General features: G+C 39.6%; 1 protein-coding gene across 6 annotated transcripts in view; it reads left to right on the top strand.

Moving 5' to 3' along the window:
- Nucleotides 1-17,702, top strand: part of ATL2 (atlastin GTPase 2) — a 40,375-nt gene that overhangs the window by 13,147 nt on the left and 9,526 nt on the right. For all 6 annotated transcript variants that reach the window (XR_012635465.1, XM_074930933.1, XM_074931186.1 and 3 more), the window contains exons 2-9: nucleotides 3,407-3,684; nucleotides 9,152-9,286; nucleotides 10,707-10,811; nucleotides 11,934-11,984; nucleotides 14,114-14,170; nucleotides 15,204-15,296; nucleotides 15,570-15,708; nucleotides 16,555-16,682. Coding sequence is in view for 5 of the 6 variants with exons in the window: in XM_074930933.1 (XP_074787034.1) it covers nucleotides 3,407-3,684; nucleotides 9,152-9,286; nucleotides 10,707-10,811; nucleotides 11,934-11,984; nucleotides 14,114-14,170; nucleotides 15,204-15,296; nucleotides 15,570-15,708; nucleotides 16,555-16,682 (986 nt within the window). In the remaining variant the exon portion in view is untranslated. The remainder of the gene's footprint in view (nucleotides 1-3,406; nucleotides 3,685-9,151; nucleotides 9,287-10,706; nucleotides 10,812-11,933; nucleotides 11,985-14,113; nucleotides 14,171-15,203; nucleotides 15,297-15,569; nucleotides 15,709-16,554; nucleotides 16,683-17,702) is intronic.

Below are 17,702 nucleotides of genomic sequence, written 5' to 3'. Positions count from 1 at the left end.
GTGAAGTAGGACTTCTTGTCCTGAGCATTGTTTAGAGAGACTGCTCTGAAAGTAGTTCTTGGAAGTGTAATGTGTTCCTTCTGCCCAGGATGCCAAAGCCTTCTAGAAAGGCTTCCAAAGTACGCCAGTGCTACCTGAGACAGTGACAGAGTAACAGGGTAAGCAGTTAGAAGTTAGTATAAAGAACCAAAAAGGTTGTGACATCTGCTGAGGAGTGTGTGACAGGTTAGCTTATGCTGCTGGGATGAACACTACTACTTGTTCTACATTTAACATGCTTAACTTGTGCAGTGTCTATCCTGGTAGTTCCTAACTAGTTCAAAATCTCTGGAAGGCAAGGGTGTTCTCTGCAATTTGAGCATGAAGTTATCAAACCAGTTCTTCTGGATGGATCATATTTCTTTCACAGCTGTCAACACTGTAGCTCTCCACCCTCTAAAGTGCTTGATTCGCGGCAATGATGGTCTTTTCTGTAGATAGGTTGGGCAGTGTCAGATATGTTAGGCTGTCTAGTGTAAAAAAACTTAAACCAAAACAACCCAGCAAACCAACCTGACCCAAACCAAACAAAAAACCTGAATTGATGCTCTGGACTTGATTTTCCAATTTCTGCTGGTAAGTGAAATCTAACAGGAATTGAATAGGGCCCAAGATGAATCTTCTTTGGTGTCTCCTCTGAGCTAAGTGAGCTCCAGGGGTGAAGAATACTATTAACAACATGTGGGCTTTTAACGGGCATACTGTGTGTAAACTCTTGATAGTACTATCTACTTGTGATAGGGAGAATCTGCTTGTTTAGAAATATAATGATGAAAGACCATTCTACTTGTTTGTTCAGAAAGCATTTTGGCTTGAAGAATCTTTTGCTGGCTGTGCTCTGCACTGGCAGAAGGATGCTGCTACAATTTGCAATTTGAGGTCTGCCAAGTTTCTGATGACTTCCAGGTAGGAAAAGATGGTTAATGTCAGACTCCAGATGAATGAAGAGAAGTTGCAAATACTACTTCAGACTATTTTAAAGTCTACATTAGTTTACAAACGTGATATCTTACTGCAGCTGAAGTGAAGTATGCGTTAAGAACATAAGGCTGTTCTAAGAAATCAAGTTAAACTTGTTGCAAAGGCTTTGATACATTATGTGAGTATCTGTTTATTAAATCACAGGCATCTTTTTGGAGCTATCTAATCCTAATGCTTCTATCAATACAATATTGCTTTTATGTTTCTAGGCTGTGACACTGAAGGCTTTATTTCTGACTGTCAAAATCTTTGTACCTCACCTGGGCCATCCTCCTAAGTTTTCTGGCCTACAAAGGGTGCTACCTATATGGGGCAAAGTCTGTTTTGTAAACTCTTTCAAAAAAGAGGACTTGTTTAATTTCTGGGAATATAAAAGCTTTAGGCCAAAGGTGAGAGTTTTTCTTCTGAAATGGTGACCACTATTGTGTCAATGTAGTTTATATAGTTTGGTGTCCTGTTGACATAATTTATTTTTAAAGTTACTCCTTCCAGTTGTCAGGCCTGCTGACGCAATTGAATTTTTTTGGCCTACTCTGTCAACCAGTTTTAAGTTGGTAATTCTAGAGGCTGTTTTGCATGCCCACTGGGATAATGTTGGAGTTTAGTTCTAGCTGCTTAAGATTTAATAAGCATTCAAGTTTACTTCCTGTTCAAACCAAGTACTACTCTAGCTTAATGTATTCAAACCAATTTTTTTAAGATTCAGTGCCACTGGCCCTGTCAAAGTCAGCACAGATTTGATGCTTGGAAATGGAAACATCTTTTCTGATTTGCAATGAATTGAAAAATTGTCAGAACTGGCTAAAGAGACAGCTACTGGAAAAAACTTGGATTGCCATGTTACCAGTTTTTCAAGTTCATGCTAATAACTCAGATGTCTGATTACATTCACAAAACAGTTGGATCACTGTTTATAAGTCTTTTGTTGAGGATTGTATCTAGGATGCAAAGTCTGTCAGGAGTGACTTGTCAGGTCCTGTGGGTATTGGCAGGGTCTCTGACATGAATGAATTAAACTGTGGTGCTTGCCATGGTGCCTCATGATACATCCTGCAAGAGAACACTGCTTCTGGGCTACTTCCACAGGAAGAATGGGGGCCATGTAACATACCTGCACACAGTGCATCAAGTAACTGGAGATGGCTCCTTCTTTGTCTTTGTTAAAGCAATACTTGGAAATGCAAGCAGCACTAGCAGTCCAGCATATTTAAATTCATACAGTGATGTTTCCAGATAAGTAGCTGCTAGGAAGGTGCCTCAGTCAGGTTTGTGCACATGGGGTTCTGATAGAAAATGGCAAAATGTAAATCTGGAGTTGGAGGCAATTCTGTAAGTACAAAAACGCTTCCAGATGTTTGATAGGAAAAGTGGAATTGGGCCAGTAGTAGAGTTTTTCTGCTGTGAGACAAACTTAAATGGTATGATACTCGAAAAAGTCTTCATCTCAGACAGGTCAGTTTGTTTGGTTTCCTTTTAGGCCTCTAACCCAGTAACTCCTGAATTCTGGAAGTCAGGAAAATAGATATTGATACTATTGTGCTGTATGTCTGAAGGGCTGTTACCTTAATTTATCATTCATCATAATTTGTCTCATATGAGTTATAGTTCTTTCAGCTACAGGTTGATGTTGAAAGGGTATTGATTCTTAAATTGTATATAAAATATTATCTTACTCTTTTTGAAAGAGTTGATACTTACTGTTATTAAGTCTTGCTTAAAAATGTGTCATAGGATGAGTATGATTACTTCAATTTTTTGGTTTTCTTATCTCAGAAGTGTTAGGCCTTACACATGCTTGGGAGTTTATCCTCTTGAAAATAGTGAATAGGCACTCTGAGGTCTCTGCTGTATTGAGAATTGAAATGGGTGTAATGTGTTGGAACTGGAGAGGAATTTACTAATCTGGTGATGTATGTAATCCTAGGATTACATACTAGATCACTAGTCTTGCTTGGCAAGCAAAACTGACAGAACACATAGCTTATTTTATTTCCCCTTACAATAGGATAAGAAGGCGGTAATCTAAAAATGGCCTTTTTTGGTCCTCCTTGGACCTTAAACTAATTAATTTTTTCCAGATAAAAGGCCATGGATTTTTAGTGGAAGTTATACTTAAGAAGCCTTTAAAGGGGGTTTTAATTCTGAAAAACAGTTTTCTTTTGTGATTTCTTAAAACATAGAAAATACCAAACATCTAAAAAGTAGACTATATGCAAAGCTGATGAAAACAGTTAGGGAGCTGCTGTTGATCTTATTGTTTGTGCCTTCTCAAGAATATAGTTCTTGCTGCTGGGAATGAAAGCCCACCTCAAGGCTTCACTTCAAAGAAATATTGAGTGCCCTAAATTCTGACTTGCTAATTTATTTGTAACCTGTCAATTTGCAGGTAAGCATTATGAGGAAGAAGAGGAGGATGCCCTACCTGACTCGGATGCCTTTGCAGACTCGGATGACGAGGTGGATTTGGATAAGCCGTGCCCCATACAGATTGTTCTTGCTCACGAAGATGACCATAACTTTGAATTAGATGAAGAAGCATTGGAAAAAATCTTGCTTCAGGAACACATCAAAGATCTTAACATAGTAGTTGTGTCTGTAGCAGGAGCTTTCCGCAAAGGAAAATCTTTTCTGCTGGACTTCATGCTTAGATACATGTATAACAGGGTGAGTAATTTGGATTTTCCTTGCAGGAGAAAAGTAGTTTGTATCTTAGTCATTTACCTATGTATTTTTGTTGACTTGAGCACAAATACAGCAGGTCAGATTTTTCTTCGTTATTTGGGAGGTGGGGAATTCAGCTACTCTGTTTCTACTCTGTGAAGAAGTGTATTTAGGTGAAGTTTTTCAATATAAATTTTCCTGCAGTTATCAAGGGAACTTACTGGTGTCCCAATGTAAGTGCATATGAGAAGAACTTGAGTGAGGGAGTGTGGTGGCCTTCTAGCTGAGTTGTGGGGGAAGGGCTCATCCAAGTGGTGGCTTGGAGGAATCTTGCTTTGACTGGATCTGAAATCATATTGTAGCACTAGTTTACCCATTGTTACAAAAAGGAGTGTCTTACCAGGTGGCTATTGGAAGACTAAATCTGCTTAGTTCAGAGGTATGGCAAAAAGGAGAAAGTATTCTGCGTGGAATATGTCGCTGAATATAATCCAGGAACTCTTTAAATCCTAAGTCATTGGCTAATGAATGCCTGATCCAAAAATTAACTTCTGGTTTGTAGCCTTTGGCTGGTACTCTCTTGTGTTCCGCTATACTTTGAACTCTTGGCCTATATGGAGAAGGTGGGGTAGGGCCTTCTGTGAACATACACCACAACCTGTGACAGGCAGATGTGTGTTTCTTTTAATCTGTACAATGAATATTGATAAATCAGTGTTTTGTTGTTTTTTAAAGCTCTTAAATATCAGAAGTGATTCCTTTGTTGGTCACTGTTTCTCAGAGTTGGAATTCACAGTAGCAGAAACTAACTGTGACTACATCTATTTAACATTTGTGCTACCTGGCTCGGGGTGAGATTAAGGTGAACTGTGCAGTTACAGTAAATATGGGAATATTGCAAAGAAGCTGCTGGTAGTTGGCAGATGAAGACTTCCTTTCTCTCACTCATAGTAGTGCCTGCTGTTGAATTCCTCTTGCTGATTTGCCAAGAGCTCCGTAAGAAAGACAGAGGAGGTGGTAGGAGTACACAGCAGCAGGCTGGTGTTCCCAACTTCTTAAGACACTTTTAACCTAGGGAAGTATAAATGTTTCACTGATACAGATGTTCAGTGGGTGGCCTTTTGGTTGTGTATATAAACTGTCTCTAGTGTCCTGTTCATGTTTAAAATAAACACATGCACCCCCCAAATACAAACAAACCCCCCAAATCCCAGGAAGTATAGCACACTGAGCTAGATGGTGGCTGGCTAAAGGTGGTGCTAGTCCCTTCCAAAAATAGGAGTGGGCTTTGAGCAAATATTCTAACTTTCAGGTTGTGAAATAAAACAAAAGTTCATAAACCAAAATTGATTGAAACACTGTTTCAGCCTTGTGTAATATCATGCCCCTCTGGTCCCTTTATTGTGCAATCACTTTTTTCAGTTATCTATTGGTCTCCTTAAAAATACCATTTGTTTTACTTAAACTGAAGGTGAAGGCAAACTTGGCCATCTACTCTAACAAGTAACTTAGCAAAAGCAGAGGTTTTGCTCACCTGTGCTACTTCTGGACAGTTATTTGCATTCTGAAGCTGTAGTGGTTGCAGGCCCTTAACTGAGCTGGTCCAACTCAGTGATGCATCAGAAGACACTACACTTTGCCAGAATGTTTTCCTTCAAGCTCAGTGACATAAACTGGCTTAGGTAAAGAGTCTGACAAGCATCAGTTTCTGCAAACTGATTGATGGGAGTTGGGGATGAGAGAAGTGCAATGCCCCCTCTTTTAAGTACTGCTGAATTGTATCAAATCAAATGCATATGCAAACTCAATACAGGAGGGGAGGCTTTGGTATAGTTTTATAGTACTCTTTAGTCTGATTGCTCCATCTCCAGTCAGGCTTAATTACAAGCCTGTATTTTCTGTGAACTAAATACTGGATCCTGCACAAAATACTAAAACATCTGCATTCAGTTCATACACTAATCAAGCAATTTGGGGATGTTCTCCCCTGTGGATATTAACATGTGTGATGAAAAACATGCCAGGATACTTCAGAATCCCATTTTCTTGTCTTAAACCAAGAACTGGATGTCATCTGAAAAGCTACCATCCTAAAACTCACTTGTACCAGTTGAAGTCAACATGTAGGATTTTGGCATGGCTGAGATTGGTCACTAACTTAAGGGAGATAGGCATCTCATTTCAGGCACTGATACCTGGTGTTACGATTGCTCATTTAAATAGAACAGAATAATCTGCCACAAAACAGCTGCAGTTGTGTACTCAGCTTGCAGCTGCAAGGATACTGTGATCTTTTTCGCCGTTTAAGCCTAATTAAGGGTTAGGTGCAGTAACACTGATACATTTAGGTTTAAAAGCTTTTTTTACAGGGGTATGACCTTCTTAGCTTGTATTAATCTGCAAGGTGCATTGTGTAATAATGGCACTATGCAAATAAAGTTCCATTGGTCCTTTCCTTAGTGTGGAATATTGAGATGTTATCTTTTTAAGTGACTGATACAAAATTGTAGTACAACTTTTAGCTTTTTCCTGTATGAACAAAGTCTTTATTTCCTCCTTCCATTTATTGAATATCTTTCAAGCCAACTTGATGGATGGAGACTGTTAAAATACTGAGTTTTAACTAAGGAAAGATGCAGGTAACAATCTAGCAGTGCTTCAGAGTGATGCAGAGGTCAGTCAGAGACAGGCTTAAGTGCATTATCCACAAGATGAAGCAGGTTTAGGTGAAGTTGTGCCTGTTATGAGACCAAAGTGACATGAATCACATGAAATCAAATGTGGTCATATCTAGTGCTCATTGAGGGACTTGTCAAAAGATTTGTGTAGTTTTGGCCTGATTTACTACAACTAGGGATAACTTCTGGACCAAACTGGGAAAAAGTATTCTTGTATCATAGAATCCTAGAATGCGTTGGGTTGGAAGGGACCTTAAAGATCATCTAGGCCCAACCCCCTGCCATGGGCAGGGACACCTTCCACTAGCCCAGGTTGCTCAAAGCCCTGTCCAGTCTGGCCTTGAACCCTGCCAGGGAGAGGGCAGCCACAGCTTCTCTGGGCAACCTGTGCCAGTGCCTCACCACCCTCACAGGGAAGAATTTCTTCCTTACATCTGATCTAAATCTGTTACCCCTCATCCTATCCCTGCCCTCCCTGATAAAGAGTCTATCCCCAGCTTTCCTGTAGCCCCCTTTAAGTACTGGAAGGCCACTGTAAGATGTCCCCAGAGCCTTCTCTTCTCCAGGCTGAACACCCCCAACTTTCTCAGCCTGTCCTCATTAGGGAGGTGCTCCAGCCCTCAAGTCATCTTTTTGGCTGCCTCTGGACTTGCTCGAGCAGGTCCACATCTTCTGATGTTGGTGCCTCCAGAGCTGGACACAGCACTGCAGGTGGGGTCTCATGAGAGCAGAATAGAGGGGGAGAATCCCCTCTCTTGACCTGCTGTCCATATTTCTCCTGATGCAGCCCAGGATACAGTTGGCTTTCAGGGCTGTGAGTGCAAGTTGCTAGCTCATAGTCAGTTTTCCATCCACTAATACTCTGAAGTCCTTCTCCTCAGGGCTGCTCTCAATCCACTCATGGCCCAGCCTGTATTTGTGCTTGGGATTACCCTGACCCATGTGCAGGACCTTGCACTTGGCCTTGTTGATGAACTTCATGAGTTTTGCATGTCTAAATGACAACTGGAACCTAATGTTGAATAATATAACAGATTCTCTTGCAAAAACAAAAAGCTACAGTCCACTGACATACCTGTGAAATATGATTCAGCATTGCAAAACTATCCTGGAGTGTACTGAAACTCAAAGCAGGCCTGGAGCTTTGATTTCTAGACTGGTCAGTGGATGCATAAATGTTTTCTGGAATAAAAAAAAACTCCTGGGGAAAGCTGTTCAGGTTTTGCTTAGCCTCTCTGGTAGAGGTATATGTGCATGACAGAACAAAAACAAAACCAAAAAGACCGAACAACTTATAAAGAGCTATGGTTATTTCTCTTCAGTTGGATACTTGTGTTCATTTTCTGAATTTTTATTGCTCAACTCATTTACTTGTCCATGTCTGATCCAAATAGCAGAGCTGAGTGGTGTCATTTGGGAGAATGCTCCTGCAGAATTGCTTGATTGCCTTTCCCTCTTAGCATGGTTTGCTCTGCCTGCTAGGTGTGAGGAATGCGTGCAGGTTTTTTCCCATCCCCCTTTAGAAATAAGCAGTTTCACTTATTTGTAGTGTTTCTATTCTGTACAGTCCCTGGGTGCTTGTGCTGTTTTCTGAGATGTCTTGAGCTCTTTTCTGAAAACTGCCAGTGCAGAGTCAGCAAGGTAGAGACCATGGCCTAGTGAATTGAGAAGTCTTCCCTTTGACCTTCTCAAAGAGCACAATTTCCATGCTGGTAATCTCTGAGTAGTCAGAGGCAAATTCATTAAATGTCTCTTTCTGTTCTGCCAGCATGCTCTATTCTAGCCTGTAAAATAAAAGTTTTTATCTAAGCCCTCTCATCAGTTGAACTATTCTCTGCCTACCACTTCTCTCTTTCAGTGTATCACCTATCACAGTGAAACTACCTCAGGGTACCTGTTCATGCTCCTTACTTGCCCAGTACATTAAACTATGTTTCTGGGTTAAATGTACTCCTATAATGGCTGGATTCTTATGTGTGAGACACTGCTCTGTGTGTTGCCTGTCCTTGAGGACCAAAGACCTTGTTACAGTACCATTAGCCAGAAGTGTTAGCTGCAAATTGTATTTGATAGCTCTTTCCAGAGTGGGCAATGTACTAATAAAATTTTAATATGGATGTGTTGATGGACATGTATTAAACTTGTGATGTGACCTTTTCTCTTGAGTCCTAATCCCTTAAAAACTATTTGGTAACTGACAAATATAGATTGTAGATCTTCTTGTTCTTGCCTGTTCTCTTTGGCTTCTGGTGTTGGGAGTTGTGCTGGCCTCTGTTAGTGCAGGGGCTGAGATGCTTAGCTAGTTTCAGCAGTTGACCTGTTTGTGAGGGGGAAGGGAGAGGATTAAGTCAAGATCAGGTTTTTTGTTCCTTGAAGAGCTTTAGCTGTTCTTGTAGTGAAAATACAGGCTATTTACAACTATATTTGAATGGAGTTCTCTCGTCTGTGAGAGAAAAAAGCACGACTGCAAAGTGTAATTGATGGACAAAACTGAGCCATTCTCATCAGCTCTGAGCACTGGAGACTTTAAAGCTGTGCATGTATACTCTTCAGTGACTGAAGAGTAGTGCAGCTGCTGAAATACAGTAGGCATGAACAGCATTTCTTTGTGGATGATTCTTGAAACACTGCAGAATAGCATTGTGTTTTAGTATTTTGGGTAGTGTTGTCAACTGGCTCTGAGGAAGAGGGGAGAACAATGTGGAAGTCTGCTAAAGTGTAGCATGTAAAAAAATTTAAAAAAATCTCATCTCCTCCTTGGTTTTAGATAAGTTTCTCTTCTTGTTTTGTAGACTTCCCCTTGCTGGATAGGTGGAAACACTGAGCCGTTGACTGGGTTTACATGGAGAGGTGGATGTGAACGGGAAACCACTGGTATTCAGATTTGGAGTGAAGTGTTTGTAATTGATAAACCCAATGGAACAAAGGTAAGTGCTTGACTTAAGTAAGTATATGTAAGGATTTTTGCCTCCGTGTTTACCTTTAATGCCATGGGTTTCATGGAGACAGTTGCTTTCATCAGTTGCTTTCCTTTGCATTCAGTAGCTGCATAACATATTTGGAAACCTTATATCAGTGTAAGTATGAATTTTCTTACTGGATTGTAAGATTCAATCTCCAACAGTAGTCCTGTTCTAGGAGTACTTTGTTTTGGCAAAGTCTGTCGAGGCTGATGAGTGGGTTATCCTGTGGATGTTGTAAAACTCATGGCTGTAAATACCATATATAGACAAATGCTGTGATAAGAACAGCTCTCTAACAAACACTGTTTTTTGAGAGGTGAGAATGTGTTCTAGCTTATAGCTGTGTTATATTGAAATGTACTTCTATACATTTCATGCTGTACATGGCTATAAATACTGGAAACAGTGTCAGTGTCTGGAAGCTGGTCCTTCCGTATAGTTTTAAGAGTCTGTAAAAAAAGGACTAAGTCTAACAGTGGGATAAAAGGCACTAACTCTAATCAAAGCTGGTGCATATTTTTTAACTCTTAAGTCAGTTTAACTACAAAGTTTGGTTGTGGGTGTGTTATCTTCATGCTGAAACAAAGTGTTAATAAATATTTACTTCACAATACTGGTGGGGTATCTTGAGCTATTCATGTTTTCCTGGACCATAAGCTCTTGATTATTTAACTTTTATACCCTTTGCATTTGCAAAGAAAACATCCGATGGCTAATGAATATGGGACACTGATCTTAAACAGGTAGTGGCTTAGGGGCATGCAGGAAGTTTTATCAAATTTCATAGCTAACCAAACAGTTCTATGGCTAAAAAACAGTTAAGTTGTGAGGATGTTTTTATGATCTAGGGCCAAATCACTTGCTTGCTCTTGCTTATCCATCATCTTTAACTGAAAGAGAAGGCAATTGAAGTAGATCCCAAAGGTGGGAATTGGACAGATTAAGTTATATTATTAAGCACTTAGTTCTTGGTCATTGATACTGTCTGCTGAAATGACATTGTTTTCTTCTGAACATTATTAAGATGTATATATTTTTAAAAGTAACCATGTCACTCTTAGCTCTAATGAACTGTGCTGGATTGTCAGCTGAGACTGAAGATCTTCCAGTGAATAAGAGCTGTCTGTTACTCTGCACTTTACCCCCAACTGGCCTGAGGGAGGCTATTTCTGTGGGAGAGGGTAACTAGTGTAGCAAGGCCAAGGACTTAAGGCTGCTTACTCAGCTGTAGGTGTGTAGAGACATGTATGCAGGAAGCTGACTGAGGCTTAATAAGTAGTTATAGAGGCAGAGACGTGACTTGAAATAGAATTTATTCCAGTGGCCTGGCATTTAAAAATCTTAACAACTTGTTTAACTATTGCTGCTCTTTAAAACTCTATAGGTTGCTGTACTACTCATGGATACCCAAGGTGCCTTTGATAGCCAATCCACTATCAAAGACTGTGCGACTGTTTTTGCTCTGAGCACCATGACGAGTTCTGTCCAGGTGAGAATACCTGTATTGGCAAATAATGGTAGCTATAAGAATCTTTTATCCTGAACATGCAAAGAATATCTCTCTAACCGTGCTTTGAAAGTTCACTTGCATATCCTCCAAATGTCATTTAAGCTTTCATACTTAATGTCTTATTTTCAGTTTAGTATACTACATAAGTTTCTCTGTGGAATTGAGGTTATCCAAGGCCAAGCTGAGTTAAATTGCTGACTGATCCGGGGAATCCTGAAAAAAAAAAGTCATAATAGCAACTGCTTCTGTACAAATGCCTCGAAGAATATTTATGACTTTAGATACAGTTTGGGGTGAAATTACACTGTGATCAGCTAAATATACAATTGCTGCTACTGCGAAACTTCTGACAATTCTCTTGTGCTATGTTCAAAAGTAGTTTTAAGCTTGTGCCTTAAATGTGCCAAAAGTGAGCAGATACTGAGGGATGACAAGTGACCTTCTTCAGACATGTTACAACATGAAAGTATACATACATGGAGTATGTAGAACACCGCTTTTGCCCTGTGGGGTTGGTCTTGGTGGTTTTTTTGTTTGTTTGGCTTTTGTTTTGTTTTATTCCTGTGGCTAGGATAACTTTGGGTTGTTGCTGCATCTTTGAGTTTATTGCTGCTTAATATTTATGCTGTTGAAACAGTCGCAAGCTCACTGGATAAGATCAGATTTCTCTGGGAAGATTTGAAAGCAAAAAAACCTGGTGCACTAACTACCCAGTCATTTCAGTAGGAGATGTAGTTGCTGGAGATGCAGCTGGACCACTGAATCCTAGAGCACTTAAACATGTCTTTCTTAATCCTCCTGTCTCTCACCTGTGTGGTGATTTGAAGTATTCAGTCTTCTCTGATTCCTTTATGGCTTGCTTCCTTGGAAGGAAGTTGTTCTAGGAAGGATTAGGGTAGTCAGTAGTGGTTTTGTCCCTAGTGCTTTGTATAAGGAAGTGACTTTTGTTTGAGATGCCTTTTGTGACACCTTTCTAGTTGCTGACTTTTGCGTAGTTGAACTTATCTGGAGGGGGTAAAAATACTCAAGATACCTAATAGATTACATGAATGTAAGGTAATGGTTTCATGTTACACTAATCCTTTTGACTGTCTCTTGCAGGTATACAACTTGTCCCAGAATATTCAGGAAGATGACCTTCAGCATTTGCAGGTAAGAATATGCTGAATTTATATTAAGTTGCTTCTTAACTGACAGTCTTGACATTGTTCTTGAAGTTACTACTAATGTAACTGATTTCAGAGCTGTCTGTTACTTCATGTAAAACATTGAAGCTGACCTGATGCTAGAACTAGTGCTGCCTGTAACATACGCATCATCTCCATGATGCTGTGGTGCTTCTGCTGTGCCATTGCAGAGACAAAATAGTACAGGCTTCTAATCTGGCTAAATCTTATCTTTCTAAAGTCTGTTCTCTATATGTAAGTTCTAAAATTCCCAAAAAGATGAGAAAGGAAAATGATTTATGGAAATAACTAATGAGAAAATTCCAATTTTCATCCATTTTCCTGTTTTAGGGAAAAAGAAGAGTATTTCATAATCAGTTTCTAAAGAAATGTGGGAGCTTGGGTCAGGGCAGAAAGAGTGTTTTCTATCCAGAAGCCTTCTCTAGTTTTTCAACTGAATACAGAGTTTTATTTCTGCTTAGAAAAAAAAAGCTGGAAAGAGTTGTCTTCTTTAGTGTGTGATTTTCATCCTCTAATGGAACATTGTGGTCAAAGGCCACTGAATTCTGACTTCATGTGAATGGTGCTAGAATCTTATCTCCTTAACTTAAAACCTGTAACTTTAAAGGCCAGCTTGTGTACTAACAAATGTCTGCCTGTGCTTAGGCCATGACCTTGTCACAGCTTAAAACTGTTCTACGTGTCTTCTGATTGAAAGGACTTCTGTCTTGGTCAGTGCTGCAAACGACTGACTGCCAATACTGGAAGTAGAAGCGCACTAACTAAACAGTCTTATGATGCAGTTCTCAGTTAACAGAGTTGTATCACTGGGCCAAGACCTCCCCACCCCCCAAAAAAAACCCCAACCAAGCACTGCAAACAGGAAAAAAAACCCTTAGCTAATTATTTGAAAGCTAGGCTTTTCTCATGACTTTGGTCCTTCGACGGTCTCGGTGCAATATGAATAGAGCGATCCCTTTCTTTTATACTGGAGGGTGAAGTCTGAGGGAAGAGAAGGGTGATAAACATAAGCAGTGGGTAGGGGACACCCATGCATTTAAAGCTGGGACAAGGAATCATGGGCTGAGGGAAGGAAATTCTGAATTTGTTATAACAGGAATTTCTGTTATTCTGAAATACTGTTAGTCTATGGCTGCCTTTTCCATGTAGCAGGGAAGTGAATGGGGTGTAGGGAGTTAGGATCAAAAAAGCCAGTCTCTGTGGGTGCTTGGCCACTTCAGAGCTTCTTTTGCTTAGGGTGACAGGGGCTTGGAAGTTAACTTGCATTAAATTAGTCCTGGAAATTTGCAGATGCTCTTGTAATCAACACAGGAAAAATTGTTCTTTTAGCCGTGAAATTTATCTGAGATGTTCCAGGAGTTAGTTTTAATGCAGAACAATGGTTGCCTGGTACTAGAGGATACTGGTGTGCTTTCTTCACTTTGACCTCCAAGATCTGTAAGGGAGCTAGTGTGGATCAACATCTGACAGTATTGACCTCTACTGAAACAGCCAGCAGAGTCCACAATTCATGTTCTCGTGGGTTGTCTGGCCTGCTCAGTCCAGTGAAGAATGCTGCTGGTATTAAAGATGGTGATAGCAACAAGGGGAAGACAGCTGACACTAGCCTTTATTGATAATTGTTCTTTCCTACCACTATAAAGATGATGGGCTGAAGTAGAGATCTGGGAGGCTGCTGAACTTGGCTTGTATTTAAATGTCTGATACATTGACTCTAGCCAAGTTCCTTGAGATATCCAGGAATAAATATTTTGTAGGAAATAAGGTGCAAATGTTAGACAGGCTTACCTCCTTAGCCTTGGAAACAGGTTTTGGAAATTGGCTTGCTGAGAGATACAGCCAGCTTTCCTCTGAGAATAGCCTGCAGGCCACCCACTTAGAGCTGTGGTGCATTGACAGGTATGGAATGGCACTGGGAAACCAGTGGAAATCATGTCTCCTGCTTGAATTTTACTGAGGGTTGGTGTATTTGCCATTCTCAACTCATAATAGGATTTAAGATCAAATGCTTTATTTCCTAGTGACATGATAGAATATTTTACAGTATCAAAATGTGGTTTATATGTGGCACCCTTACGCTCTTCTTTCTATCAGTTGTTTACAGAATATGGAAGACTAGCTATGGAAGAAATTTATCAAAAGCCGTTTCAGGTAACTATATATGTTAAATGGATCTCAAGCATGTGTAGCAAATGAACTCAGGATAATTTATGAAAATAGTTGGGCTGAAACCAGTCTGTTCTTTACAAGACTGATTTTTCTTCCCTGTCACCACATTTCTTGTCAAAAACACAATGGAAAAATGCTGAAGAGGATCACATTTGGGCAAGTATAGCTTTGTACCTGAGTTACACGGCATAGAAGGGATGAAGGTGGCAAGTGATGTGCAATGTTAAGGAGAAAAGTTTCATGCTGCCTTTTCACTCGTTACCCTTTGAGATGTGGTTGGTCTTTGGTGGTACATGGTTATACATAAAGGTCCTGTGGCCTCTTAAGAAATAGCACTGAGAAGGGCCATATTGCATTTCATTTACGTTTACATGAAGCCTTACTAGCTTCAGTATTAGAAGTCTCAAAACTGATAGCATCTCCTGACTGTTTGCTAGGCCAGAGAAGGGTTTGAGGCTTCTTCTGTTTAGTGGAGAAAAAGACTGAGGTCTCTTCCATCCTGAAGTATCCCCTTTAATCTGTAAGGGTACTACTTGACTGCTGTTGTGGTGAGTTTTAAGATTTGTGTCTCTAGAATATACAGCCTGCACGTGTGAGTCCCCAGTGTTCTTGTGATTGGCCCAGTCTGATTTAAGAGTAATGTCAAGGTTTGTTTTCTGTCTTCAGCTGATGGGAGAGAGGACAGTGTAATCCCTGTGGGATAGCAAAAGGCAAACCTATGGAACAGGGAAGCTGTCTTTTTGAGACACTTGGGTACTTCCTTTCAGATAAGGAGTGAGTTGCATTTGTGTGTGTAATGTGTGGGTTTGATGTTTGGGGGTTTTCTTGGGGGGTTTTTTGTTTGTTTTTTTTTTTTTTTTAAACAAGCAAACACTTGCACCACAAAACTACAAGGCTACTTCATTTAGAGCAGCCAAGCTTAGAAATTTTTTTTTACTTAAAATAATCACGTGTGAAAGTTTTTGACTTTGGGAATGATGAAACCCATTCACTGCTGTTGTTCTTCCTGTTACAGACACTGATGTTTTTAATTAGAGATTGGAGTTATCCTTATGAACATGCATATGGCCTGGAAGGAGGAAAAAACTTCCTAGAGAAAAGATTGCAGGTAAATTATCTCCAGTAGTCCTGGTAATTTAAGTGACAACTTGCTGTCAAGGTAATGATGCATGATGAGATAACGATCTGTGCTAATAAAATACATTTGTAATGTTCCTACTGGTGTTCAGAGTTCTGGGGTTTAGAACTTGACAGTTTTAGGTTCAGGAATGAAAGCTTAAACATGCTTTTGTGCTCTTTCTGCTTTTAAGCCGCTATTTAATCTTAATTGCTGTACTGCAAAACTATTAACAGTTCTTAATGCCTTTTTCTTTTTCTTCAGGTAAAGCAAAACCAACATGAAGAGCTACAGAACGTAAGGAAGCATATTCACTCCTGCTTCAGTAATCTTGGCTGTTTCCTGTTGCCCCACCCTGGTCTTAAAGTTGCAACAAATCCAAATTTTGATGGGAGGTTGAATGGTAGGAAGCTTTCGATTATGTGTTTATTGATTCAGATCACTGAGTTTTTATTTTATAATGGAAGTTAAACACAGAAATGTTTGCCTATTGAAATTCTTGATTGGAAAACTGTTGGGCTAAAAGGTGAAACTGTGGAATCTAGAAATGTGCACTCCGTTCTTTTCAGTGGTTTGAAGGTAGAAGAGTTAAGCAGGCAGAGGGAATGGATATCTTTGTGTCTAGCTGTTGATTGTAATCTGATAACTTGAGACATACTTAAAGGTCATTAAATAAAGATCTTGGTGATAAATAAAGATTCCAGAGGGCAGAGTTCACAAAATGAAAGACTTCACTTTCTGAAATTGAAAGGTTTTCCCAAAAACTTGCTAAACCAAAGATCAGAAGTAGAATGACTTTAAAATAAAAGCTGTAGGTTTCTGCTATTGCAGAATAAGAGGCAGTCAGGATTCCTCCAGTTGTTGATTGATCCCACAACTGAGGGAATGTATCAGAATAGCAAAGGCTAAAGAAGTGGGTTTGCAGTAGTGGGGTGCCAGCCACCTCTGTGCTGAGGGGCACAGACTTGTGGGATTATTGTGTAAGGTGATGTTGTAATTGGGGAAATGCACTTTAAATATTACAAGGACTATGGAACCTTGTTCCCTCAGTCTAGAGATTAAAGAGTAGTAGGTAGAACTTACTAAAGCTCTACTATGTATTTAAGCTGTTAAATATCTTAAAAATGCTGTCAAGAGTTGTGGTGGTACGGATTTTGAAGGGTCATGGGTTATCAGTGTTCCTTTAGGAAATGCAAGATTGAAAACTAACCACTTTTTTTTTTCCCTGAAATGGATTGAATTTTACTAGATATAGATGAGGATTTTAAGAATGAACTGCGGAATTTGGTACCATTACTGCTTGCCCCTGAAAACTTGGTAGAAAAAGAGATTAGTGGATCCAAGGTGACCTGTAGAGATCTTGTAGAATACTTCAAGGTAAGCAAGCTCATACTAATTATTTCTGTTAATGGCTTAAAAGAAAATATTCTAATTTTAGGGCATGTTGTTCCCAGAGAAGATATCTAGGCTGACACTGATCAGCTCACTTTTCATTTCATTACTCTGACTTTCCAGATCTGGGACACAGCTTCCTAACAGTATAGCTCTTAGTAAGCTACTGTTGGCAAAATTGTGGTGTGTGTGTTTTTTTTTTTTTTTTTTTTTCCTTTGTAAATAGGCGGGAATACTTCAAGTTGTATTAGAGATTTTTTCCTACTTTGAAATCCTAGTCTGTCTGGGTGTGTTGCCTTTTTTTAAAAGAGGGTCTTGTGTAGATTGTACAGGTAGAAAACCAGCTCTCAAACTGCAAGGTATGCAGTGGAAATTTCAGATACTCCCCTGTGGATTTTTAACATGCAAGGAAGATGCTTTCTAAACACTTGCATGTGCAGCACCAACTGTATCCTCTGAAATACTTGTGTATGATACTTGCAGCTGTTACTCTTGGGCTGTTTTGGTATCATGGTGACACCAGTAGAAATGTGATAACATAATCTGTACATCACCAGGAATTGGTCTGGTGTGTGTTACTTTTTTTTTGAATTGGAATGATTTAGTTGGCTTGCTAGGAGAAAGTGGCACTCATTCCTATGGACATTAATTTTGCATTACTACTTTTGATCATGTGTGTTAAAGGTAGAACAGAGTTGGGCTGATGTTAAGAAGCTATGCAACAGAGGAATCTGAGACCAGAACTCTTTAGCACTTGTCTTTCCTTTTTAGAAAGTTACTTCATTTTACGTGATATGGGATGCAGAAGTCGTGACTGTTCTGACAAGCATAAAATCAGCACTGTGGAGCTCATGTTCAGTCTATATTTACATGGTTGCATGCTGCTTTTTGTTCTGTTTTCTTCTCTAGTAAGACATGATCCTATACAGTATAGGAAGTGTTTAACTGCATCAGTAGTTTAGAAAGGATTGCACCCTAAAAACTATGTAAAATCTTCTCTGTTGA

Source organism: Athene noctua, chromosome 1 (assembly GCF_965140245.1).
Source record: "Athene noctua chromosome 1, bAthNoc1.hap1.1, whole genome shotgun sequence".
NCBI classification, from domain to species: Eukaryota; Metazoa; Chordata; class Aves; order Strigiformes; family Strigidae; genus Athene; species Athene noctua.
Note: the sequence above shows the minus strand (reverse complement) of the source record. Positions and strands in the feature narration are given on the sequence as shown.